This window comes from Mirounga angustirostris, unplaced genomic scaffold, assembly GCF_029215605.1.
Source record: "Mirounga angustirostris isolate CCGP_5_RB_7025 unplaced genomic scaffold, mMirAng1.0.hap1 SCAF_5, whole genome shotgun sequence".
NCBI lineage: Eukaryota > Metazoa > Chordata > Mammalia > Carnivora > Phocidae > Mirounga > Mirounga angustirostris.
The window spans coordinates 19,382,499-19,409,307 of NW_026991713.1; the positions used below are offsets into that span (position 1 = coordinate 19,382,499).

At 34.1% G+C, this 26,809-nt stretch overlaps 2 protein-coding genes across 3 annotated transcripts in view; one reads left to right on the forward strand and one right to left on the reverse strand.

The window, feature by feature from the left end:
• Positions 1-835: 835 nt before the first annotated feature.
• The window catches only part of PARPBP (PARP1 binding protein), a 71,655-nt gene continuing 45,681 nt past the window's right edge, over positions 836-26,809 (reverse strand). Inside the window, exons 7-10 of one of the 2 annotated variants that reach the window (XM_064590727.1) lie at positions 26,329-26,507; positions 24,347-24,428; positions 7,360-7,495; positions 836-6,661 (exon numbers count right to left, since the gene is read on the reverse strand). In XM_064590727.1, coding sequence (XP_064446797.1) covers positions 6,324-6,661; positions 7,360-7,495; positions 24,347-24,428; positions 26,329-26,507 — 735 coding nt within the window. In that variant the 3' untranslated portion in view covers positions 836-6,323. The remainder of the gene's footprint in view (positions 6,662-7,359; positions 7,496-24,346; positions 24,429-26,328; positions 26,508-26,809) is intronic. The other variant, XM_045872732.2, reaches the window with a different exon arrangement.
• Positions 4,780-5,682, forward strand: PMCH (pro-melanin concentrating hormone). The gene is made up of 2 exons (XM_045872733.1): positions 4,780-5,091; positions 5,435-5,682. Exons 1-2 carry the CDS (start codon positions 4,843-4,845, stop codon positions 5,639-5,641), a joined length of 456 nt encoding a protein of 151 aa, XP_045728689.1. The 5' UTR covers positions 4,780-4,842; the 3' UTR covers positions 5,642-5,682.

Genomic DNA, 26,809 nt, shown 5'->3' on the forward strand with positions numbered 1-26,809 from the left:
ATAGCCATTGACACTATTTTTCAAGAAAAATAGCAAAATACATTTAATTAAAACAAAACAAAACAAAACAGTTCATAACTAACAGACCCTCACTAACTTAGCCTCTAACTCAGTATATTTCAGAAACTTGTATTTCAGAAAGAAGAAAATTGTCAAAGGAAGATCTCAGATGTAAAAAGGAATGGTGAGAAAAAAAATAGTAAACTTGTAGGTAAATCTAAACAAATTGTTAATTGTGTAAAACAGCATAACATCCTCTAATTTATTTCATTAAAAAAATCAAGATAGAACTTAAATCTTAGAAAATAATAGCATATAACTGGAGTTAAAGATTCTAGGGTGTTTACATTATTTGGGAGGAGGGCAAAAATACTGATTAACTTGAACATAAATAACTGAAGGCGGTATTAAAATGTTAAGGGTGGGGTACCTGGGTGCCTCAGTTGGCTAAGCTTCAGACTTCAGCTCAGGTCATGATCTCAAGGTCCTGGAATTGAGCCCTGTGTTGGGCTCTGCACTCAGCAGGGAGTGTGCCTCTCCCTCTCCCTCTCCCCTTGTCCCTTCTCCTGCTTGTGCTCTCTCTCTCACTCAAATAAAATCTTTAAAAAAATAAAAGTAAAAAAACAAATAAATAAATAAAAATAAATAAAATGTCTAGGGTACCCTCGAAAAGAACAAAAAATAGATTAAACTTAGCTAGAAGGCAAGAAAGGGAGGGTGGAGTGGGGAAAACATATTAGAACAAATAAAAATCACAAAATAAGATAGTAGTACTGAATCTCAGTAATTCAGTAAACAAAATAAATGTAAATGGACTGAAGTCTCCAAGAAAATGCCAAGAATGTCAGACTAAAAATTCCAAATTCAGCTACATGGTATTTATAATAGACATATCTAAAACATAAAGATACAGGAAAAATAATAGTAATAAACACATTATTAAAGCTGGAGAGGGTCATGATACATGATTTGGTTTATGAGGAAGATGAAACAATTTCTAATCTGAGTGTCCTAATAACATCAGCTCAAAATAAGTCAAAAATTGCAAACTACAAAAAGAATTAGATAAGTTCATGGTAGTGAAAGATTTGTGTATATCTCTTTCAATAATTGATAGCCCATGTAGACAAAAAACATATAAAGCATACAAAATTTAAACAACATATTACCATGTTTTATCTTATGGACACATATAGAATCCTGCTCTCAACAATAATGTATACATATGCTTTTCAAGAATAAACAGAACTTTAATGTAAAGTGAAGATATTATAGGCTATATGGTAAGTTTCTATATGTTGAACTATGTGAAATTGGTATTTGTATGTCAAAAACAGCTGAAAATCATATATTGTTCAATCTACGATTTCAAATACTCTATAGTTTATAGACCAAAACTTCTGACAACAATTTTGTTGGAACTTGGTGCCCTCTCCCCCAAAATTAAATTCCCATATATTTGGAATGTTAAAAATATCTAAGTAATTGAGGAGCTAAAGAAGAAATAATAATAAAAACAATAAAAACTTAGAATTAAACACTGAATATTCTATTCATCAAAATTGTGGTTATTAGCAAAAATGATACATAAGGGGAAACATATAGCCTTAAGTGCTTATTTTTAAGTATAAATAATAATGATTTATTCTTCCAATTTAAGAAGTTATAGAAGTTAAAAAATAAACACTCCCAAAATAATAAAAAGCAGAAATTAATGAAATAGAAAAATAGAGAAGAGCAACAAAACCAAACGTTTGGTTTTGAAAAGGCTAACCGAATTGATAAACCTCTAACAAGCCTGATCAAAAAGGAGGGGTGAAAGAGAGACAGGCAGAGACCACAAGAGTAAAAATAAACATAATTAAAATGAAATACAATTACAGATGGAGCAAGGTTTAAAAAATTTAGAAGAAAATATTATTAATAACTTTATGCTAGCAAATTTGAAAGCTTAAGTGAAATGGACAAATTCTATAATTTAAATTCCTGAAACAAACTAAAAAAAAAAAGAAAGAGAGAGAGAGAAGCTGAATATTTCTACAGTTACTGAAGAAAGTGAATTAATTATTAAAAGAAATCCAACCAAGAAAATACCACACTCAAATAGTTTCACAAGAGAGAAAAGAAAAGGAATAAACTTAGTGCCCAGTTCATTTTATGGAGCTAGTACAGACTTAATGCCAAACAAGACAAAGGCAACATAAGGAAGGTAAAGTACATATCAATCTCTGTCATGATAATAAATACAAAATGTACTAAATCAAATATTATCACATTGAACCCAATTATATTTTTAAAAGGTTTGTTTCATGAACACATGGTTGATTTAACATGAGAAAAATCTGTTCATTTACTAAAGACTGAAGGAGAAAAATGACATGATCACCTCAATAGATGCAGAAAAAATATTCAATAACATTCAATAACAATTAATGATAAAAACTATTAGTCAGAAATAGAAGAGAACATCCTTCAAGTTATAAAGAATATCTATAAAAAACCAAGAGCAAACATCATGCTCAATGGTAAAACATTAAAAGCACTCTATACAATCAGTAATACTGCAAAGATGTCTGTTATTTCCATTTCCAACACTTACTGGAGGTTTGGTCAATATCAGTGTGTACGCTCACACAGACAGACAGACAGACACACACACGAATATAGAAGGACTTGGAAGGAGAAAATAAAATGCCATTATCTTATTATTTATATCAATTGTCTTTATGGAAAACCCAAAAGAATTAATACACTTACAAACTATTTGGAATTAAAAAGAATTTAGAAAGTATTTTGTATATAAGAGCACTACACAAAAGCCAACTGCACATGTACAGCCAGCAATAATGTTAGAAAAGGTAAATTTTTTAAAGATACCATTTACAGTAACTAAAATAGCTTAATTATAATTATAAAGAATTATAACTTTCAACAAAAAATATGTAAGAACTTTATGAAGAAAATAGTAAATGTTATTAAAAGATTAAAAATCTAAATAAATATGGAAAAGTACCATGTTTATGCATAAGAAAATGAATTATCTTAAAAGTGTCAATTGCCCTCCAAAATTAATCTATAGAATCGATACTATTGCCTTCAAAATCCCACCAAAGTTGTTCACAGAACTTGAAAAGCTGATATTAAGATTTATATGAAAAAAATGGACAAGAATAGTCAAGGAACTGCTGTAGAAGAAAAACTGATGGGTGAACAGGGGGCTGGAAAACCTGACCTACCAGGTATCAAAAATTATTTTAAAATTATAACAATTAAGACTGAAGATTTGGCAAGTGAAATAAGAGTTCAAAAAGAGACCCACATGTACACAGAAAGCTGATATACTGCAGAGAAGTCAGTGCAGATTAGTGGAGTCAGGATGAATTATTCATGAAATGTGTGAGGACATTTGGAAAAAGTAAAATTGTATCTCTATTCTACATCATACACAAAATTTCAGATGAATTAAGAATTTAAATGTAAACATCAAATGGTTGGGAAAAAATTTCTAAATGATAACATGTTGAAAATACTAATCATGAAGAGAAAAAAAAAAAGAAATTTAAACAATAAAATTTAGCAGTTTGGTTCACCAAAAGACACCATAAAGGGGTTGAGAAGACAAGTCACAAAGTGGGAAAAAATATTTAAAACACATATAACTAACAAAGAATAATATCCAAGATATATAAAGAACTCCCATAAATCAATATGAAAAAGACAAACAAAAAGAAAATGGACAAAGATTTTTTTTAAAGGGCATTTTATATAAGAGGAATGATAAATGGCTCATAAACATATGAAAAGACACTCAACTTCTTTGGGAATCAGAGAAATACAAAAGGACAATAGATACCCAAGTATTGGTTAGGACATGGAGCAACGGGAACTGTCAAACCTCGCTGGTGGGAGCTTAAATTGGCTACTACTATTCTGTAAACATTTTAGCATATGTAAAGCTGAACATATATATTCCATGACTCAGAAATTCCATACCTGGGAATATACTCTAGAAAAATTTTTGCACATATGTACCCGAAGACAATTACAAGAATGTATTATCTTACTTGGGGGGTCAAAATGAGAAATTATTGTGAAATGTTTAATTAAGAATCATACAACATATTCATCCAAAATTGATATTTATGAACACATGAATATTCTCTTCATGGACTTCTTATTCATTAATTGTTAAATCATTAATAAATGTCAATAATATCCTTTTGTAAATGCAGAGATAAAACACACCTGACAGGACAATTTTTGATATATCATGAATGACTTTTTGTTCACACTGACAGGCATATATACTTTAATCACCAAAGAATAAACTGAGCATTTATGAAAGAAAATCCTTTTTGAAGATTATTTCGATTTAATCAGGATTAAAAGTAAATAACACTTTTATCCTTATCAACTTTAAATAATATAACTTTAGTTTTAATATCATACTTAATCAGAAAATATACAAAAGAAAACAATAAGAATATGGAGAGCCTGGCGTCCTATGGTCTTCCTTAATAACAATCCATTTTCAAGAGACTATAATCTACTCGACAGAAAGCATTCTACCAAGGATCTTAATCAGATTCTGAGAAAATTCGCACTCAAAATAAACAATATGCCACTGAAACCAACACAATGTAGGTATTAGCAGCTGTACAAGAGGTTAGCCTCTATCTGATGAGCCATTTCTAAAAGGATGAAAGTCTACGTCTTTGAAGTGCTTTCTATTCAAGTTGGAAAATATATAAAGGTAGGAATCACCTACAAAGTAGGTTGACTGAGAAATTTTTCTTCATTTTACAAATCCTTACTTGACTCTATGCAAACATCAAACTAAGAATGGCAAAAATGAGTCTCTCTTCCTACCTGTTAATACTAACTTTTTCTCTGTTTTCTCAAGGCATTTTACTTTCAGCATCCAAGTCCATAAGAAATTTAGAAGATGACATGGTATTTAATACATTCCGGCTGGGGAAAGCCTTTCAGAAGGAAGATACTCCACAAAAATCAGTTGTTGCTCCTTCTCTGGAACAATATAAAAATGATGAGAACAGTTTCACGAGTGATGAGGAAAACAAAAATTCAAAGGTGAGTGGCAATGTGACTTATCCTTTCTTCAATGGAAATTTGAATGATTTTTATGATACTTTTGAAAGTAAAATTGATACTTTTATAAACAGAAGTATATATAAACAGTCACACTATTCTTTAGGACAACTGATGAAATTTCATACATACCATGTTGTTCTTCTACTCTGGACAACACTTCTTATCCAAAAGATTTTTTTCCCAAAAATTTGTATCTAATGTATTTTTAGAGTCAAAACAGTGCAGAGCATCTTTAAATTGATCAATGAGAATATTATACAAATACATTATAGTTCTATTACCAGTAAGACAGCTAAAACACAAATCAACCTTTTCTTTACAGAACACAGGCTCCAAACATAATTTCTTAAATAATGGTCTGCCACTGAATCTGGCTATAAAACCTTATCTTGCACTAAAAGGATCTGTAGCTTTTCCAGCTGAGAATGGAGTTCAGAATACTGAATCAACACAAGAAAAGAGAGAAATTGGGAATGAAGAAAACTCAGCTAAATTTCCTATAGGAAGGAGAGATTTTGACAGTGAGTAGTTTTTTTAAAATTCAATTCTTATATCTTGATACCGTAAAAATAGAACTCTGAGTTTAACTGGATTTGGATCCAATCTTAAGAAAATCAAATAAGACCATGGTTCAATTAAGTGACTCCTGCCAAAGATGTGGGATTAAAAGGCATTTAAGAGTTACTGTAATTTTGATTTATTCAGAATTAGCTATATTAGATCCATTCCCTTATTTTCTAATAAATTTTGTGTGATAATAATAGTGCTTTAAACAATTTAAACTTTTTTTTCCTCTAGTGCTCAGGTGCATGCTGGGAAGAGTCTATCGACCTTGTTGGCAAGTCTGAAACCTGTTGGACCACATCATCTTTTCTGAAGAAAACAAGATCATGTAATTGTCTGTCGGGGAAAAAGCCCTTAACATTACTATGACTTGTATTATTTTAAATGTCTGTTTTAAAAGAAAGCAGCTATTAACATATATCTGTAGCCTAAATGATATGCTTGATCTGTGCATTAAACTATGTGAATATTCTGCATAATTACGACTTACTAGTATTTTGTAAATGCTTAACATACTAACCTTATATACACTTCAGACCAATATAATAAAGAATCATAACTTATACCTTGCTCTCTTAAAAATTAAGTAAATGGCTTTGGTGAATAGTTTAATATATACAGAAATCTAAAGCACATAAAAAACAAATTCATAGTCTAAAAAATTGAGTTAACTTTGTCTGGCCAGTAATCAATTTGTCCTTGGCTGTACACTTGTTTTTTGCTACTCTGGCTACTTTGCCACACAATTTATTCTGGAAATTGTTTGATGTCTCAGGTATCTTAACATTTTTATGTTGAGGTGGTTCATTTCCATTATCACAGAGATCATTTTTATCATCTAAATCCACCTGTTTCCTTTTTGAGCTTTTATTTCCTGTCTGACTACTTGATTTTCTTGTTAGTTTTTCACTTTTACTTCTGTCCAGATGAACATTTCCAGAACTTGTTCCAATTGTTGGCCTTCCAACAGATGAATTTATACCTTCTGTTATGCAAGATGAAAAGAGGAAAGAAATTACATAATATTTAGAATTACATGTGAAAATTTTACAGTAAACTTCAAAAATTGCTAAAGAATATTCAAAAATTTTATTTGCAATCACATAATGCTGTAAGTCACATGATTAACAAATACAGCTACATTACTAGCACACTACTTTTCATTTTACCATATCATTTTTTTTATCCCTGCAAACAACAAATATTTACTTTCTTTGAATGCATGACACTTAATCCTTAAATGCTACAAGTTATTTCTTAAGTACATTTAGTTAAATCAAACTGTGTCCTATTCCTCCTTAGATGTGTACCTAGATTTAACTTTTTAAATAAACCCAGGTCTTAAAAATATAAACCTTTACATTTCACATTTCATACTCTGTAAAACAAAATCTCGTTTTACTTAAGTTAAAACCAATTTGGGGTGCCTGGGTGGCTCAGTCAGTTAAACATCTGCCTTCTGCTCAGATCATGACCCCAGTGCCCTGGGATCAAGCCAACACACTGGCTCCCTGCTCAAGGGGGAGCTGGCTTTTCCCTCTGCCCCCCCACTGTTCATGCTCTCTCTCGTGTGCGTGCGCGCTTTCTTTGTCTCTCTCTCAAATAAATAAATAAAATCTTTAAAAAAACAATTAATATACTAGAATTAAATAGTTATTTAATTACTCAAAAAAGCTCAATTACCAGAAAGGTCATTTTCCATGTGAAGTACATACAAAGGCTTGGATGCTGAATTAACATCATTCCACTTATCCTTGCTTATTGTGCTGTCATCTTTATAAGTACAAGCAAACTGGGATCTAATTAAGATTTGTTTCATCTAGTAACAGGAAGAAAGAAGAAAGTATGCAATTTATTTTATTTGATTTATTTTGATTTTTTTCATCCAGATAGAAATATACTCTATGGTAATCAAGATATAAAATTTCCCTTAAAAATTCCATTATTCATTGGAAACTTAACCCTTGATGTTTCATAGTTTACAAACTCATCCACTGTTACACTAGCATTTTTGTTCTTTTCAGTAATACCTGCTTTACACACACTTGTTATACTTTTTAACAGTTTAGAAAAATCAATTTTAGACTCCAGAATATGTGACTACTTCCATATTTAGGAAAATAATAAAGACAATTCAAATATACCATTCTAGGAAGATTTGACCAAGTGATTTAATGGTCAAATATTCAAAATAAACTTTTGCATTTATCTTCAAAGATCATAAGTAGGAGAAAATCAGAAAGCTAAATTTAATTCTTAACCACAAAAAAGGTTGTCAAAAAAGTAGTTTTGGAAATGTATTCTGCAAACATAAAACCAGTGGCCGTTTTAGGGATATAAATTAATTTCAGAACAAAGTAATCTATATGGATAATGCAAATTTCAATAATTACAGCTGATGTGTAATGACATTCAGTTATCATGGAGAGATATCTTCAAATTGAGATGTCAAATCCTTTTCAGAAGTAGATGTTTAAATTTCAGATAAATGAATAAATAAAGAAGACCTCAACAATTCAAAAATTTAACACTTCAAAGCATAACTATATTATGTTGAAATTACTTACAAAATACTGATTGATAATACGTTGTTCATAAAGTCTGAAACAACATAATTTTATATTTCATATTCAATATTTAAATATTATGTTATACATTCAGAGGGGTCATTGCATTAACCAACTTAGATGTTAGCAAAGATAATGGCAGTGAAATCCACAGACTACAGTTTAAAAGAAATTAGGTTAATCCAGTTGCTTCATAAAAGCTAGTGTTTCCACGGGGCGCCTGGGTGGCTCAATTGGTTAACTGCCCAACTCTTGATTTCAGCTCAAGGCATGATCTCAGGGTCTTGAGATTGAGCTCCAGGTCAGGCTCCAAGGCAGCAGGGAGTCTGTTTCTCTCCTTTTCCCTTTACCTCTGCCCCTCCCCCATGCTTTCGCTCTCACCTGTTCTCTTTTTCTCTCTCTCAAATGAATAAATAAATCTTAAAAAAAAAAAAAAAAAAAAGCAAGTGTTTCCAGGATGACAAGTTTTATATTCTTCTGGTATCAAGTTCTATATCCTTCTGGCTCCAGTTCCCAGATCACTAAAAATTATGTTTAATTTCCTTGAAAATTTAGACAATTGGAATTTGATATCTTCTATTTTAAGCACAAAAATTCACAAAATTGAAAAAAATTTGAAAATGTTAAAGATCAAAAACTATTTTTTTTTATGTTTGGTTTTATTTATTTTTTTTATTTTATTATGTTATGTTAGTAACCATACATTTCATCATTAGCTTTTGATGTAGTGTTCCATGATTCGACCAAAAACTATTTTAAAAAGTATAAGAGAGTGGGCGCATGGGTGGCTCAGTTGGTTGGGCGACTGCCTTCGGCTCAGGTCATGATCCTGGAGTCCCGGGATCGAGTCCCGCATTGGGCTCCTTGCTCGGCAAGGAGTCTGCTTCTCCCTCTGACCCTCCTCCCTCTCATGCTCTCTGTATCTCATTCTGTCTCAAATAAATAAATAAAATCTTTAAAAAAAAATAAAAATAAAAATAAAATAAAATAAAAAAAAATAAAAATAAAAAAAATAAAAAGTATAAGAGAGTAAGCTCTTGATTATGGATGATGGACTACAACACAATATCTTCTTGACTCTCTATGAATACAACTACTATTATACAGTTTCCATCATGAGATGCCCTAAAATATAACCAAAGGTTTTAACTAGACCTTTCTGGACTTTATTAATTCCATAAAAACAGAATTAAAGCAAATGATAAAGTTATTAAAATAAATTTTGTTAATAAAATGAACTCTGTAAAGTTTATACTATATCACGTCGTTACTGTAATAACATTATCACAAACCTTTTATTGCTATCTGCAAAACCAGCACTGTTGACGTTATCTTTATTATTATTATCATCATTATTATTATCTGTGACATTACACAACATTTCTTTCATTTCACCAGAGTGACTGCTTAGAGAGAATTATAAACTTATTGTCCATAATGACATACATAAAGAGTATGGTAAGACCATGAAGGCAAATGAATGCTAAGTGGCTGGCTAGGATCACTTTCGTGGTACCCAGATAGTGAATGCACCTGGGAGTGGCTTGGAGAACTTGAGCATCCCACCACAAAATCTTTATCAGCAGCCCCCATAGAACATTCTAAATAAAAATACAATAATTAGGGCGCCTGGGTGGCTCAGTTGGTTAAGCGACTGCCTTCGGCTCAGGTCATGATCCTGGAGTCCCGGGATCGAGTCCCGCATCGGGCTCCCTGCTTGGCAGGGAGTCTGCTTCTCCCTCTGACCCTCCTCCCTCTCATGCTCTCTGTCTCTCATTCTCTCTGTCTCAAATAAATAAATAAAAAATCTTTAAAAAAAAATACAATAATTATATTATTTAGGACAGAAAATTGATGTTTTCTCAATCTCATGGTCAGCAAAAATAAACATTTCCTTAGAAAGCTGTGTTATTTTTAGTAATTTTTGACAAACATCTAAGTAAAACCTTTCCTTGCAAATACAGTCATAAAACAAGTGTCATAGCCCTCCTTACAAAGATTTCCTCTCTCAGGTCTCCTATAGAGAAATTCGTGAGCCTCAGTGACAGTAGGGTAATTTCAGAAAACCAGAATTGCAAGGCAATGGATTCTTAAAATACTGAGAATGGATTCAGATGTGAAAGGAAATAGTTAACCACTTTATTCACCATAAAATATATTATTTATAAAAATATCAAAGCATAAGAACCACAACAGTTCAATGGTAATCTTAGGATACTTACGTCCAAAAGAAAGAACAAGAACCACATGATCCTCTCAGTAGATGCAGAAAAGGGTTTGACAAAGTACAGCATCCTTTCTTGATCAAAACTCTTCAGAGTATAGGGATAGAGGGTACATACCTCAATATCATAAAAGCCATCTATGAAAAACCCACAGCAAATATCATTCTCAATGGGGAAAAACAGAGCTTTCCCCCTAAAGTCAGGAACACAGCAGGGATGTCCACTATCACCACTGCTATTCAACATAGTATTAGAAGTCCTAGCCACAGAAATCAGACAACAAAAAGAAATCAAAGGCATCCAAATCAGCAAAGAAGAAGTCAAACTCTCACTCTTTGCAGATGATATGATACTTTATGTGGAAAACCCAAGACTCCATCCCAAAACTGCTAGAACTCATACAGGAATTCAGTCAAGTGGCAGGATATAAAATCAATGCACAGAAATCAGTGGCATTCCTATACACCACCAACAAGACAGAAGAAAAAGAAATTAAGGAGTCGATCCCATTTACAATTGCACCCAAAACCATAAGATACCTAGGAATAAATCTAACCAAAGAGGTAAAGAATCTGTACTCAGAAAACTATAAAATACTCATGAAAGAAATTGAGGAAGACACAAAGAAATGGAAAAACGTTCCATGCTCAGGGATTGGAAGAACAAATATTGTGAAGATGTCAATGCTACCTAGAGCAATCTACACATTCAATACAATCCCCATCAAAATACCATCCACTTTTTTCAAAGAAATGGAACAAATAATCCTAAAATTTGTATGGAACCAGAAAAGACCTCAAATAGCCAGAGGAATGTTGAAAAAGAAAAGCAAAGCTGGTGGCATCACAATGCCAGACTTCAAGCTCTATTACAAAGCTGTCATCATCAAGTCAGTATGGTACTGGCAGGAAAACAGACACACAGATCAATGGAACAGAATAGAGAGCCCAGAAATGGACCCTCAACTCTATGGTCAACTAATCTTTGACAAAGCAGGAAAGAATGTCCAATGGAAAAAAGACAGTCTCTTCAACAAATGGTGTTGGGAAAATTGCATAGCCACATGCAGAAGAATGAAACTGGACCATTTCCTTACACCACACACAAAAATAGACTCCAAATGGTTGAAAGACCTCAATGTGAGACAGGAGTCCATCAAAATCCTAGAGGAGAACACAGGCAGTAACCTCTTCAACCTCAGCCGCAGCAACTTCTTCCTAGAAACATCGCCAAAGGCAAGGGAAGCAAGGGCAAAAATGAACTATTGGGACTTCATCAAGATAAAAAGCTTTTGCACATCAAAAGAAACAGTCAACCAAACCAAAGACACCCGACAGAATGGGAGAAGATATTTGCAAATGACGTATCAGATAAAGGGCTAGTATCGAAAATCTATAAAGAACTTATTAAACTCAACACCCAAAGAATAAACAATCCAGTCAAGAAATGGGCAGAAGACATGAACAGACATTTTTCCAAAGAAGACATCCAAATGGCCAACAGACACATGAAAAAGTGCTCAACATCGCTCGGCATCAGGGAAATCCAAACCAAAACCTCAATGAGATACCACCTCACACCAGTCAGAATGGCTAAAATTAACAAGTCAGGGGTGCCTGGGTGGCTCAGTCATTAAGCGTCTGCCTTCGGCTCAGGTCATGATTCCAGGGTCCTGGGACTGAGTCCCACATCGGGCTCCCTGCTCGGCGGGAAGCCTGCTTCTCCCTCTCCCACTCCCCCTGCTTGTGTTCCTGCTCTCGCTATCTCTCTCTCTGTCAAATAAATAAATAAAATCTTTAATAAATAAATAAATAAATAAAATTAACAAGTCAGGAAACGACAGATGTTGGCGGGGATGTGGAGAAAGGGAAACCCTCCTACACTGTTGGTGGGAATGCAAGCTGGGGCAGCCACTCTGGAAAACAGTATGGAGGTTCCTCAAAAAGTTGAAAATAGAGCTACCCTATGACCCAGCAATTGCACTACCGGGCATTTACCCCAAAGATACAAATGTAGAGATCCGAAGGGGTATGTGCACCCTGATGTTTATAGCAGCAATGTCCACAATAGCCAAACTGTGGAAAGAGCCAAGATGTCCATCAACAGACGAATGGATAAAGAAGATGTGGTATATATATACAATGGAATATTATGCAGCCATCAAAAAACCCCGAAATCTTGCCATTTGCAATGATGTGGATGGAACTGGAGGGTATTATGCTGAGCGAAATAAGTCAATCAGCGAAAGACATGTATCATATGATCTCACTGATATGAGGAATTCTTAATCTCAGGAAACAAACTGAGGGTTGCTGGAGTGGTGGGTGGTGGGAGGCATGGGGTGCCTGGGTGATAGACATTGGGGAGGGTATGTGCTATGGTGAGCACTGTGAATTGTGTAAGACTGTTGAATCACAGACCTGTACCTCTGAAACAAACAATACATTATATGTTAAAAAAAGAAGATAGTAGGAAGGGAAAAATGAAGGGGGGAAATCGGAGGGGGAGACAAACCATGAGAGACTATGGACTCTGAGAAACAAACTGAGGGTTCTAGAGGGGAGGGGGGTGGGGGGATGGGCTAGCCTGGTGATGGGTATTAAAGAGGGCACATACTGAATGGAGCACTGGGTGTTATACACAAACAATGAATCATGGAACACTACATCAAAAACTAATGATGTAATGTATGGTGATTAACATAACATAATAAAATTTTTTAAAAAGCAAAAAAAATGTATATTACTATAATACTAAAATAATAGCATACCTTGACATTGAAAATTTCTATCTTATAATTTATTACATTTACCTCAAATTGTTTTTCTGAGAGCTTTGAAAATGATTGAAGATGAAAGTTAGTGATACAAAAAGACTTGGGTGGTATTGTAAAAGTAATTGATCTAAAGACCCACATACTTTAGGGTCACGTACTCTTTAAAATAAGAAACAAAACAGTGCAATTAAACACACAAAGTCAGTATAAGTGTGATTCAGAACTTTCTAAATAGCCATTTTCTGTTTCACTCCTATTAAGACAAAATAAGGAATGTCCAGTACTCACTGTGGTCCAATCACTGATTTTTCATCAATCAAATTAATAACCCTCTCTTTACTGGGAATGTAGCACTACAAGAGTAGTCAGAATTGAGTCACTTGTGGAGAAAAGAGCTTAAAATTTCCATCCCCTGTAGTAAAACTCTTGTTATTTGTAAATATGCATGTAATTGACTAGCTGCCCCTGTTTGCATGGCATATTAAAACCTTAAATATTTTAATTTTACCTGACTTGAAGAACAAGGAAATTGAAGGAGGGTTATTTATCATTGATATCTTTCAGGTGCTCAAATGCATGGTACATCATTATCCCAAAGTTCATAATTTCCATTAAGGTTCACTCTCGGTGTTGTACATTCTGTGTGTTTGACAAATGTATAATTAACTCACCCCTCAACTTTACTGCCCACAAATATTTTACAGTCATTCAAATTTTTCAGATTTATGCTAATTCTATTTAAAAAATAAAATTTCTCCAGGATTCCTGGTTATAATTTTTAATTCTTATATTTTGTACCTATGTACCTTGAATTTATACCTATCAAATTCAAGCTTGCTCATTAGCCTTTTGTTATGTCTCTTGCACTCCTTTCTTTCCTAATTTAACCCCCTGTTCATAGTTTTTATCAATAACCACCTATATTGTTGCAAGAGACTTTTTGTTGTTACTGATATTGTTCATAAAAATTGTACACCAGTATTAACTAAATTCCAAAATTTATTCAGAAAAAAAAAGAAATAACTGAGTAGTTACATTGAAGGTATTTTTTTCTTTTTGTAAAAGATTATATATGAGTTTTCTCTTCCCTGCCCTGTACAAAAATCATTTTTTATCAGTTATGACTTATTAATTCCAATTATACGCACATAGAATACTAAAGAGATTACAAAGACATTCCACTTATAAAATCTGCTGTTGACACACAGCTGGAAGAAATAATAAATTGGATAACAGACTCAAGATTGAAAAGATGTCAGAAAGCTAGAACCATAAGTAGAAAACAATAAGATGCAAATGAGTGAGGGTAAACAAAGTCCTGTATTTAAGTTCAAAATATCAGTTACAGATGAGGGTGAGGAAAACCTGACTTAAAAGCAACATATGAAAAAGGCCTAGAGATTTTCATTGATCATGAACCTGACTGCAGCCAACAATGTGATATCTGGCTAAAAAGATCAGCACAAAAAGACAATGATGTGATGGAAAAGGCAGCAGATTTGCAGTTAAAAGACCTGCGTTCTAATACTGGCCTTATCACTTATAAACTAAATGATTTTGGGTAAACCTCTGAACCTCTCTCACTTATCCACACATAAATGGGAATAATATTTATCTCACAGAACTGTCAGAATTAAATAAAGTTAAAAATTTGAAAGGGCTATATATGTTCTAGAGATCCATGTAGATACCATGCAATTAATTAATGTAATAATATCTCTGAAAACAGTTTTTCTGTAGAGTAAGAAATCTGTTAAATTAGATTCCTCAGGACCAGGCCAGCTCTAAAATTATTCTAGGAATGCAACTCAAAAACTGAACTTATAATCAGCATCTTCATTTTAGTTATTAAAACAATAGAAGCTGCACTGGCTTTTATTTATAACTTAACAGAGATTGCTTTTCCTTTGTTCATAAAAGTTGAATTTTTCGCACAGGATTAGTGGCTACATAGCACCGAGATTACTTCCTGTTGCAAATCTTCCAAATCTCTCTGTGTATTTGATTTGGAATCACAAACAAGCAAAACAATTCCCTCTTGAAAGTGCTTTTGAAGTACTAAACAACTAAGAATAATGTCCAGATTCATACATGGCTGTTAAAATCATTTTACGTTCAAGTCACATGAGAGAAAAGGATTGAACATTTTCCTTTGTAGAGTGATTTCCCCCCTTTGGAAAGATTTCTATCCACAGTAAAATTGCAATGAACTTCAAACTTGCCAAGAATTGGAAAAGTCCTTTTGCCACAAGCTCTTTTTAAATTGGAATTATTAGTAGGTTCCCAGTTTGAGGAAAATAGTACTTCACATAGGAAAGCCTGACTCCAGTTAAATTAAAACAAATGAGTCAAAATACTGTAAAGTCACAGTCTTTCCTGGAGTTAGCTACATTAATAAGATAATGAAAGTGCTAAGCCCCATTAGGCTGATAAATATATCAACAAGTTTGAAAAAGGAGATTATTCTCAACATACTTATTAAATATGGAACTGAAAATAAATATTCTAAATTTATCTTTTCATTCTTACATTATTATCTTTTCAAAAGAACAGATTTGCTACCCTTCATAGTATATGGATTATAAATACATCAAATAATCCATTTCTTCATCAGTGAAATTTCATTTATTTTGTTAAATCGCAGAAAGATAATTTTTTCAACCTAAATGTAGCATTACTTTTTTTATGACTCTTCACTATAATTACTATGCCTTTATTTACTCTTTGTAAACAGCATAAAGTCTTTGAAGTCTTATACCTGAATACAAATCCTTGCTCTTTTACTTACTAACTATAAGATCTAGAAAATGATGCCTTCTAGAATTGAACAAGGATTAATTGGGATGAAGGATATAAAATGTCTAATATAACACTTGACACTTAGTAGGTACTCAATAAATACCAACTTCATTATTTCAGCCCAATGAATTCAACTTTAGTTCAGTCTAATAAAAACATCCCATATCCATTATAATGAAAAAAGCTGCTCACTCTCTTAAAGTCTTTGCTAAATGTCACCTTCTCAGAGACCTCTACTGAGCATCCTATCTAAAACCAAAACACACACACAGGAACATACTGTCCTAACTCCCTTCCCCAGCTTTATTTCACTCCACAGCACCTTCTAATGTTCCACATAATTCACTTGTTCATTTTGTTCATTATTTGCCTCTCCCAACTAAAATGTAAGCTCCACGAACAAAACCCTTAGTTTGGCAACTGGTGGTGACCTGCTCCAGCCTTCCTGTGGCCCTCCCCTCCTTACTGGACTTGCACTGGCCTCTTCCTCTAGGCTCAAGGGCTGACTATTTATGGTGAGGGTTATGGGGAATAGAGTGTGCACACCTCTTGGTGGAGTATCCCTAAGGGTGTGGAACAGAACAAGGGTTGAAAGGGGGTGTAGGGATGGGCCAAGGACTTCTGTTTAAATTCTTGTACCCCAGCCCCACAAATACCTGGGGAAGACTTGTCCAAGAGGGCAGGCGTTTTGCCTGTTTTGTTCACTGATGTATCTCCAGTGCCTAGGACATAGCCCAGGAGGCATTTGATACATATTTGCTGAATGAATGAATTAAGTAAAATTTTAAGACTATAACAGATATATGCAAGAGGAAGGTATGAGGGAACACAGACATGAGTAAGCAAAGGCTTGGAGGAAGAAAAAAAGATTTACAGAATGGATTCTACTCTTTAATAGAGAGAAAGAAAACCATATGATACAGAAATGAGAGAAGTAGACTGGCAAAGAACAGCTAAATCACCCCGAGGACAAAAGCTCTGAGACAGAAAAACATGTACAAAGTAAACTCTACTCTGTTCAACAGAGTGGTGAAACCATTTGGTAAAGAACAAGAGAGATGCATATACACAGAGAAAACTTAAATCACATTTACGTACTGAGAATCATGCAGCTGAATCCTTAAGCCCCATTATATCCACTGGCCCTTTAAAGTTCTTAAATAGTCCACCTTTCTCAGGTTCTCATACATATATCCTTACAATAAGCCCTACAAAAAATAACTGTTCCTTAAAACCACAAAAGCCATATTTTCCTTAAACTTGACCCACACTATTTATTCACTTATTTTGTACAACTACCCAATATATAGTCTATACAAGTGATATAATCTAATACTTTCATCAGGTTATTTGCTCCGCCTGGAAGTCTCTCTTCCATTCTCTCTGCCTATTTAAATCTTATTCTCATCTCACACAGAGCACCATTTCCTCTACTCATTGGTCTCCCATTATTCCTTTTGTAGGTATCTCTAATCTACCAGAACTGCAACTGTTTTAATATGCTAGCCACATGTCGTTCATCAATTAAAATTAAATAAAATTAAAAATCCACTGCCTCAGTTGCAATGGCCACATTTCAAATGCTTGTGTGTTAGCACACAGAACATTTCCATAGAAAGTTCTACTGGAGAGCACTATTCTAGAACAAAGCTTTATCATCTATACCCTGTGGCACTTTTTTTTTTAAAGATTTTATTTATTTATTTGAGATAAAGCAAGAGCGCGCACACGAGCCGGGGGGTGGGGGGTGTGTAGAGGGAGAGGGAGAAGCAGACTTGCCGCTGAGCAGGGAGCCTGATGTGGGGCTCAATCCCAGGACCCTGGGATCATGACCTGAGTCGAAGGCAGATGCTTTTTTTTTTTTTTTAAGATTTTATTTATTTATTCATGAGAGACAGAGAGAGAGAGAGAGAGGCAGAGGGAGAAGCAGGCTCCCGAGGAGCAGGGAGCCCGATGCGGGACTCGATCCCAGGACCCTGGGATCATGACCTGAGCCGAAGGCAGACGCTTAACCATCTGAGCCACCCAGGCACCCTCGAAGGCAGATGCTTAACCAACGGAGCCACCCAGGTGCCCCACCCTGTGGCACTTTTATGTGCTGCAAATGGATTCTCAAAGGACTCTAGGACATTTTTTGTTTGCTGGGTCTGTAATATTGGAACCCATATGCAACTTTATATTAGTAAAAAAGACCTCACATCTGTTCCCTATGTCTTCTACCACCTGATGTAAAAGAACCAATTAAGCTTTGGAAAAAAATTACAATCATTATATCCTCTAGAGATACCATTTCTTTCCTATTTTCTCCTCTCATTCTGGGACTCTAATTAGGCACATGTTAGACTTTTTCTAATTTTTCTAATGACCCATCTTCAAGTCCAGGTTTGCCACCTAATGCTCTGTCCAGTTTACTATTAAGCTCATGTAATGAGTTCTTAATTTCAGATAAGTTTTTACAGTTCTGGAATATCTATACAGTTTTACAGATTTTAATTCTCTGCTGGAATTCCCCAATTTTTCATCCATTTTGCCTGTCTTCTCCTATAATTACTTTTACATGTTGAAAAATTTTTAATTCCTCATCAGCTAATTCAAATACCTGGATTTTTGTAAGTCTGCCACTATTATTGGTTTTCTATCTTAATTAAAAGACAAATCTTCCTATCTCTTTTCATGTCCAGTATATTTTATTTCATGTTGGACACTGTGTATAAAGAAACTGTAGAGGCTCCAGATGAAGAACCTTCTTCTATCTAGAAGGGTTTCCTTTGTTTCTATTAAGCAGACAGCAAAGGGCTGATAACCTCAATGCAGTCAGGGACTGAGCTGACTAAGAGCTAGGTTGCACTTGTCATCAATTACATTTTGACTTCTGGTTTTTATCTCTTCCTTGGGAATGACCCTCCCAGGCTTTCAGTCAAGAACTTTGTGGATTTCTATCGTCTCGGACCTAAAAGTCTGGAGGATTCAGTCTGCCCTTCAGAGGTTTTTACATTATGCTCTTTGGCTTCCCATCTTACTTCATTTCCGAATATGACAAATATGTGAAAGGAGACAGCCATGTGTTGAAGGCAGATCCCACTCCTCAAGCAGAGCCTTGTATTCTAGCTATCTCAAGAGCATAGGTGATTTTAGTTTACCAAATTGAAGCTTCTTAGCCTCCCACTCAGTTTCAAAATCCAGCATATGTGCAATAGGTAAAAATAACTGTGAATTCAGGGCTCCTGAAGTTTCCAAATTGTTGCCAGCACCTCAAGATACCCACAATATTTGTTGGTTCCTCTTTCCCTCAGTTAGAGGACTTTCACGTGGGCCAGCATCAATCCTTGGCTCATACCTAAAACTGGTAAATAATCCCAGGGAAGAAAGCAGCCGATAATAAGCTGCTCACCTCAGGACTTTACCCCCCTCTGATTTTTAGTTTACTTAAACTGCTTTGCTTACACAGCTTTCTTATGTCTTTAAAATATATTCTCACCTATTTATCTGCTTTTTATTTTGTTATTATAGCAGAAATGGTATTCTGCCATGACCTACTATATCCTAGTTCAACACAGAAGCCTCCACGTCTGTGAGTGATTTCTTGATTCTGTTCCCTCCTTATCTGAGAGCATTTTATTTTCTCCTCAGTTACATTTTGAAGGCTGCATACTTTCTGTTAGCCCTCATTTTTCAGTAGCCTGAGGAGTGGTGGAGGCAGAAGTAGCATTCAGCCGAGGAAAGAGTTTGAAAATATTTCTGGGTTCTACACTCTCTCCTAAGAGTTTATTATACATTATATGTACTATAGGAAGGTTTACTCCCGGGGCGCCTGGGTGGCTCAGTTGGTTAAGCAACTGCCTTCGGCTCAGGTCATGACCCTGGAGTCCCTGGATCGAGTCCCGCATCGGGCTCCCTGCTCGGCAGGGAGTCTGCTTCTCCCTCTGGCCCTCCCCCCTCTCATGTGCTCTCTCTCATTCTCTCTCTCTCAAATAAATAAATAAAATCTTCAAAAAAAAAAAAAAAAAAGGTTTACTCCCTCTACTTAGCCACTATATCTCATTCAAATGGAAGGGGATCATTTGGATAACTTCCCCATTTCATTATGTGACATTGGAGGCTTCATTTGTGTAAGTGTATAAGTTCCAGGGTTCATTTTTCACATTTAAGCCACATTACTATCTAATTGCCACTTCTACTATTTCTCTGACAAGGGGAAAAAAAAAAAAGAATACACACACTTAGGTGGCTCCTCAGTTTGGCAAGTATTAGTGATAATTCTCAGGATTTGTCAACCCACTTGTAGAGTATCCAGGGACTGGGGCTATATTAAGTCACTAAGTCATGCTGTGCCTCTTCCCTCCGAAATCTTTTCTTTCCTTGGCCATCATTTTTGAAGTTATTGTATCTAATTGCATTATTCTTCATTGTTTGTTCTTGGTGAATGTTTTTGCTAGTTGTTACTATTTTATAGACATTTTAAGGGGAGAGAAATTCTATGAGTCAAGCTCAATCTACCACTTTAATTTGGATATACTCAGAGTTTTCTAAGACTCTAAACGTTAAACTTGGATATCTAATTAAGAATTTTCTAACACCATAAGCATTGGACTGCCTGACTGCTTACAAAGGTACCAGAGTTATAGCCAGTCTATTTTTCACACTACCTGAGCCCTAATTTTCACTGTCCCAGCTACACCATGTTTTAAAGATCCAGTATTTTCCTGATCAGTTCACTTAAGTTACTTAATTAATCCTGATTATTCTATGTATAATTGTATGTATATGGGCAAAAACATTAGACTCAGAATAAAGAAAAGACCTGTATATGTGACTTTCCAGTTGTGCCCAATGTGCAAACTGAAAGGAATAAACCTAATTAATTTATAGGGATATAAGGAGGTATCTTCTTGAAAATCTTTTAAGAAAGAGGTATGAGACAATAGCCAAACTATGGAAACAGCCTAGATGTCCATCAACAGATGAATGGATAAAGAAGATGTGGTGTGTGTGTGTGTATACACACACACACACATACAATGGAATATTATGCAGCCATCAAAAAATGAAATCTTGACATTTGCAACGATGTGATGGAGCTAGAGAGTATTATGCTAAGCGAAATAAGTCTATCAGAGAAAGACAAGTATCATATGACCTCACTGATATGAGGAATTTGAGAAACAAGACAGAGGATCATAGGGGAAGGGAGAGAAAAATGAAACAAGATGAACCAGAGAGGGAAACAAACCATAAGAGACTCTTAATCTCAGGAAACAAACTGAGGGTTGCTCAAGTGGAGGGGGGTAGGAGGGATGGGGTGGCTGGGTGATGGACATTGGGGAGGGTATGTGCTATGGTGAGTGCTGTGAATTGTGTAAGCCTGATGAATCACAGACCTGTACCCCTGAAACAAATAATACATTATATGTTAATTTAAAAAAATTTTAAAAAAGAAAGAGGTATGAGGATACTTGTATAAACTGCTTGGAATGGGGGGTGTGGGGAATGGGATGTAAACATTCTCTAAAGGTTCCTATCAAAACCATGAAGGTTCCAGAAGAACCTTCTGATTTCTATCACAAGGGAGTTTATTTGACCATCATGGACAAGTTTCCTAATAATCAATAGTAGGAAATAAAACTCGAGGACTTAAAATGAATATGGTTTTACAAGATTTTGTGATCAGAGGGGTATCTGTTTTTATTTATAAATGAGAAACTAAAATCTAAGAAAAGTTAATTTGCCCCATATAATAATGACATGGATACTTCACAATTACCATCTACAACATCAAAATTCTAAGTTCCCTAATATTTTTTTTTTAAAGATTTTATTTATTTTTTGACAGAGAGAGAGCAAGAGAGGGAACACAAGCAGGGGGAGTGGGAGAGGGAGAAGCAGGCTTCCCGCAGAGCAGGGAGCCCAATGCGGGGCTCAATCCCAGGATCCTGAGATCATGACCTGAGCTGAAGGCAGATGCTTAACGACTGAGCCACCCAGGTCCCCCTCCCTAATATTTTCTATTTTTGAAGTGCTCTTTCCAAGACACTATTTCAAGTGTAGATCATATAATCTTTCCATGACTAAAAAAAGAACTATATGCAAAAAGAGCAAAAGTAACCAGATAATACGACAAAAAGCTGTTAAACTACTTTTCCATAGTTACTTAGTAGTAAGTATTAGTAACATTTTTTGTTATTCCAACAAAATACTTTAGCTGACTATGGTTCAGCTGTATACCTGGCTAAACCAATTATTTTCACACTTTGCTTTTATAAAGACCACTGTACAGTAAAATACAATCATAAACACAAATTCCTTCCTCTCTCTATTGCCATTTTAGTGTCAGAGCCAAGTAGACTAAGCCAGCTCCACTATTAGGTAACGGAAGCAATGTAATTATAATCTCATTAGTATTTAACCATGGCTTTGCACACTGGCATAAAACATTTCATCGTAGTTATGAGATCTTGGATAAGGTGTTTTCTCAGGATTTTGGTCTCCACATCTATAAATGAGACTGTATTAGACAATCTCTCCTCTACTTCCCAAAACTTTCTAAATTAGTCTATACATTTTATGGTAATTAGCTGACTCTTAGTAGTTTCTAAAAAAAAAAAAAACAACCTTCTTATTCTTCAAATAGACTTTTTCATTTTGATTTACTTAATTCTAACAAAATACCCCAATGATCTTTTTAAATTTAAATTCAATTAACATATAATGTATTATTAGTTTCAGAAGGTAGAGTTCAGTGATCCATCAGTTGCATATAACACCCAGTGCTCATTACATCATGTGCCCTCCTTAATGCCCATCACCCCATTACCCTATTCTCCCATCCCCCTCACCTCCAGCAACCCTCAGTTTATTTCCTATGGTTAAGAGTCTCTTATGTTTGTCTCCCTCTCTGATTACGTCTTGTTTTACTTTTCCCTCCCTTCCTCTATGCTCCTCTGTTTTGTTTCTTAAATTCCACACATGAGTGAAATAATATGATAATTGTCTTTCTCTCATTGATTTATTTCACTTAGCATAAGACCCTCTAGTTCAAACTATGAAAAGATCCCAGATGTCCATCAACAGATGAATGGATAAAGAAGATGTGGTATATATATATACGATGGAATATTACTCAGCCATCAAGAAAAAAATGAAATCTTGCCATTTGCAATGACATGGATGGAACTAAAGGGTATTATCCCAATGATCTTTAAATGAAAATATTAAAGTTTGTCAGTATCCATAGCAGGGAAAAAAATTAAAGAATTTACACATTATATTTCTGGTTATAATAAAGTCCAAAGAATGGATTTTTTTTAAAAAGATCTTATGCCTTGACTATAAGTACTTATGTAATATAACAAAGGATTAACAAATTTTACTCATAGAAAAATTGTATAAAACACTTTGATGTATTCCACAGGTATTAAGTACTGACAACTAAAAATAACCAAAAGAAAGACAAGACTTATTAATATAAACTAAATGGGTTTTGGATATAAAACAGATGATAACTAAGAGTTCTGCTAATTGGGACTAACTTTCCAAATGGGAATATAAAGAGCATACAAAATAGAGTTCTCAAAGTTGTATCAAGATGAATAACTGTTTGATAATTTAAGGTAATTGTAAATTTTACATGAAAATTTTGTTGAACAAATGAATGAATTTCCAACCATAGAAGAGTATCTATATCTAGCACATAGTAGATGCTCAATAAATGTATGCCGAATGAGTTAAGACCAAGTTTCTTTTTGAAAAATAAGACCAAGAAAATTTTAAACACTTAAAAAACATATTATTGGCTCCTTACAGGCACAAATGTTTGAAATGAGGACAGGAAAACTTAGTTCAAATCAAGTAAAGATATAAAAATATAAAGAATAGGTCTAGTCAATGAACAATGTGAAATGTTCTTCTTGTCTTAATCTACAATTAATGATATTCTGCCATAATGTTTTCAGACAGGAACAAAATGGAATTTATATAGTCTCTCAAGATTCACTTTAAAATGTGAGAAATGTAAATGTGAAAATCATGTCTTATTTTCCCCTTCATTCACTGAATAGATATTTACTGAACACTTACAATAGCAAGTGCTTATTCCTTTCCTTATTTTAGGTCCAGCAAATGGAATAAGCCAAAGACTAATTAGCCAAGACTGTATAAAAGGAAAGTTTCTATATGTCAGTATCATAACTCATTTTCCATTTAATTCCTATTGTTCCATGTACAATGTATATTTATAATATCCAGTTCAGGTTTCTATATTTCTTCTATAAATAAAACCGTTTTTATGACAGTACATTAAACTATACCTTATTTTTTTTCTCTTGCATTGACTTATGGATGCGTTCTCTTAGGGGTTTCACTGATGAATTATTCACTTGTGTGGGAGATCTAAGTCCAAAAAAAGCAAAAATGTATAAACAAGAGTAGCTTCTTAACTTGTTTTTGCCCCTCCCTTACCCAAAAGCAGTAATAAAATAAAAAGACAACTAAATCTAGGTGTTTAAAATACTGCATAAAAGTGTCAGAATTACTATTGAGAGTTCTAAATATTAATAATTTGCTAAGTTAATTAATTCAGTCACTACATATTTGAGTTTCTAATATATGTAAGGCACTGTGCAAGATATTATGAAGGATAGAAAGTAGATTCATTCACTGCCCTGAATTCAGGCATCCTGAAGCCTAAGGAAATAAGATATCCTCACAACTAAAATTTAAAATAAAAAAGGACAAGTGCTGTAGCAGGGGAATTCAATACAGTTTAGAAATAGGACGGGCAAAGAAGGTACAATGGAGAAAGACACTGGAGCTTTGGAGCCAGACAAACCTGGATTCCTCAATAAATTCCTTTCTGGTTTAACAGAGCCAGAGTCATAACCTCTTTAACTCAAAAGACTGTTATATAAGAATAAAGGAGAGTCTATTCTAAGAACCACTAGTTTATAACCTTACATTGACTCATATTCATACACTACATTGTCCTTAATTTTATCATTTTAATGCAGACCACGAAAAAAATTCACTTTACCATGAATTGGCACTTGTGTGCACAATGACAATTGCAAATGCGAAGGTAACTGTAAACAATTGAAATATCTTTGGCCACATGGCTGAGAAAAATACTTCTTTAAAATGGATGTAGGGATTGGTTTTGTTTAATAAAATTCTATAAACACAAAATAACTTTCTCTTTAAAAAATGGTAGAATTGAATCTGAGAGAAAATTTAATCATTTATGTTTTACCTAAAAAGCAAACTTTGTTAAACAGAAGGTAAAAGAAGAAAAAACAAAGATTCATTTTCTTTCCACTTTTTTCGTAAATCATTGATAAAATAAATTTTTGTTGTTAGGAAAATATTTGAACACTTTTGAAGTAGAACATGGGTGAATTACATCATGCCCAAATATAAAAGCATAATCGTTGAAAGCTGGTGAAGAGATTTAAATAAACTGGAGGACAACACTGTATGACAAACCATTGCAAAGTTTCTCTTCAAAGAGAAAAATAGAAGAGAGCAACAAGTAGGATGACTTTGTAAAGTTTCTCCACAATGTATTAAATAAGATTTAAAATTGTTGTTCTAAAACTTTACATGTTTCTATAAATGAATGTTTATTAATGTAAAATATCACCAACCTACTCAATGTTTGACCTAGTTGTTGTTAAAACTGGAACGTATCAGTATCTTGCACCGAATACCAAAACTACTTTGGTGAGTATTTTTCTTCATAAAAGGAAGAATCAACAGATGTCAATTCCACTGTAAGTCTGGTGTATATGCTCTCTCCTGTTCTCATGAAGAGCAGCACAATACTTGGAGGACAGACCTGAAGTTCTGGAGCACAACACTTTTGCTACTTGCTAACTGTACTCTCTTAGGCAGATTACTTAATCTCTGTCTCTCAAGTGTCTAATTTTTCACTTATGAAGTGGGGCTGCTACTGAAGGATGTTATGAGGGCTGAGATAATATAAGTGAAAGCAGTCACCAAAGTTTTTGACATACACAGCAAAGGAAATAAATATTTCCAAAGCAAAAAACAAGCACAAAAAAAGAAAAACAAAAACACTGGTCATATTCTCACAAAATACTGTTTCTATAAAAACTTTCCCATATCCAAATGTTCAATCTCCCTTTAACTTTTGTTTTCTCTCTTCACACTTTCTGTAGTCTCCAAGTTTCTTACCATAATGTATTTCTTTTTAATCAATGAGGTGGGTTTTTTTTTAATTCCCTTTATAGACTAGAGTTAACATTCATATACATATCACTTCCACATTACTTACCTAAAAAGTGTAAGAATAGAAGTTCCATTATGATGAATTGTGTTTTCATCGTCATATAAAAGCTCTGCTTTGTTTTTGGTAGGCATACTGGCTGCTTCTTCATCCAAAAGAACTAGTAAAGTTTTCACAGTATCTCTGCCACAGTATGCAGTGCCATGGTTTATGGCATAAGATTTTGGCTAGAACAAAAAATACTACTAAGTAAATGTAACAATCACCAAAGTTGGGGCAATCAGCCATTCTTTTCCATTTCTTGTGCTGCTGTTCTCCTCCTCCTGTTTTAAGTTATAAAAAATCAACCATGCGAAATGGCTTTAAGGCATGAAATATTTCTCCCTCAAGTCATACTAAAATCAATCTTATCACCTTCCCAAAGCACAAAAAAATACAGAAAATAGTATCATCACAGAAAGATATTGATTCTGGTCAAGATAACATCTAGCTTTAAGTCAGAAAATTTAGTAACTATTTAACTATGTGA

Coding starts and splice junctions, on each gene's coding strand:
- PMCH (XM_045872733.1), top strand. CDS start 4,843: ATGGCAAAAATGAGTCTCTCTTCCTACCTGTTAATACTAACTTTTTCT. Junction 5,092..5,434: donor AGGAAAACAAAAATTCAAAG/GTGAGTGGCAAT, acceptor TTTTCTTTACAG/AACACAGGCTCCAAACATAA.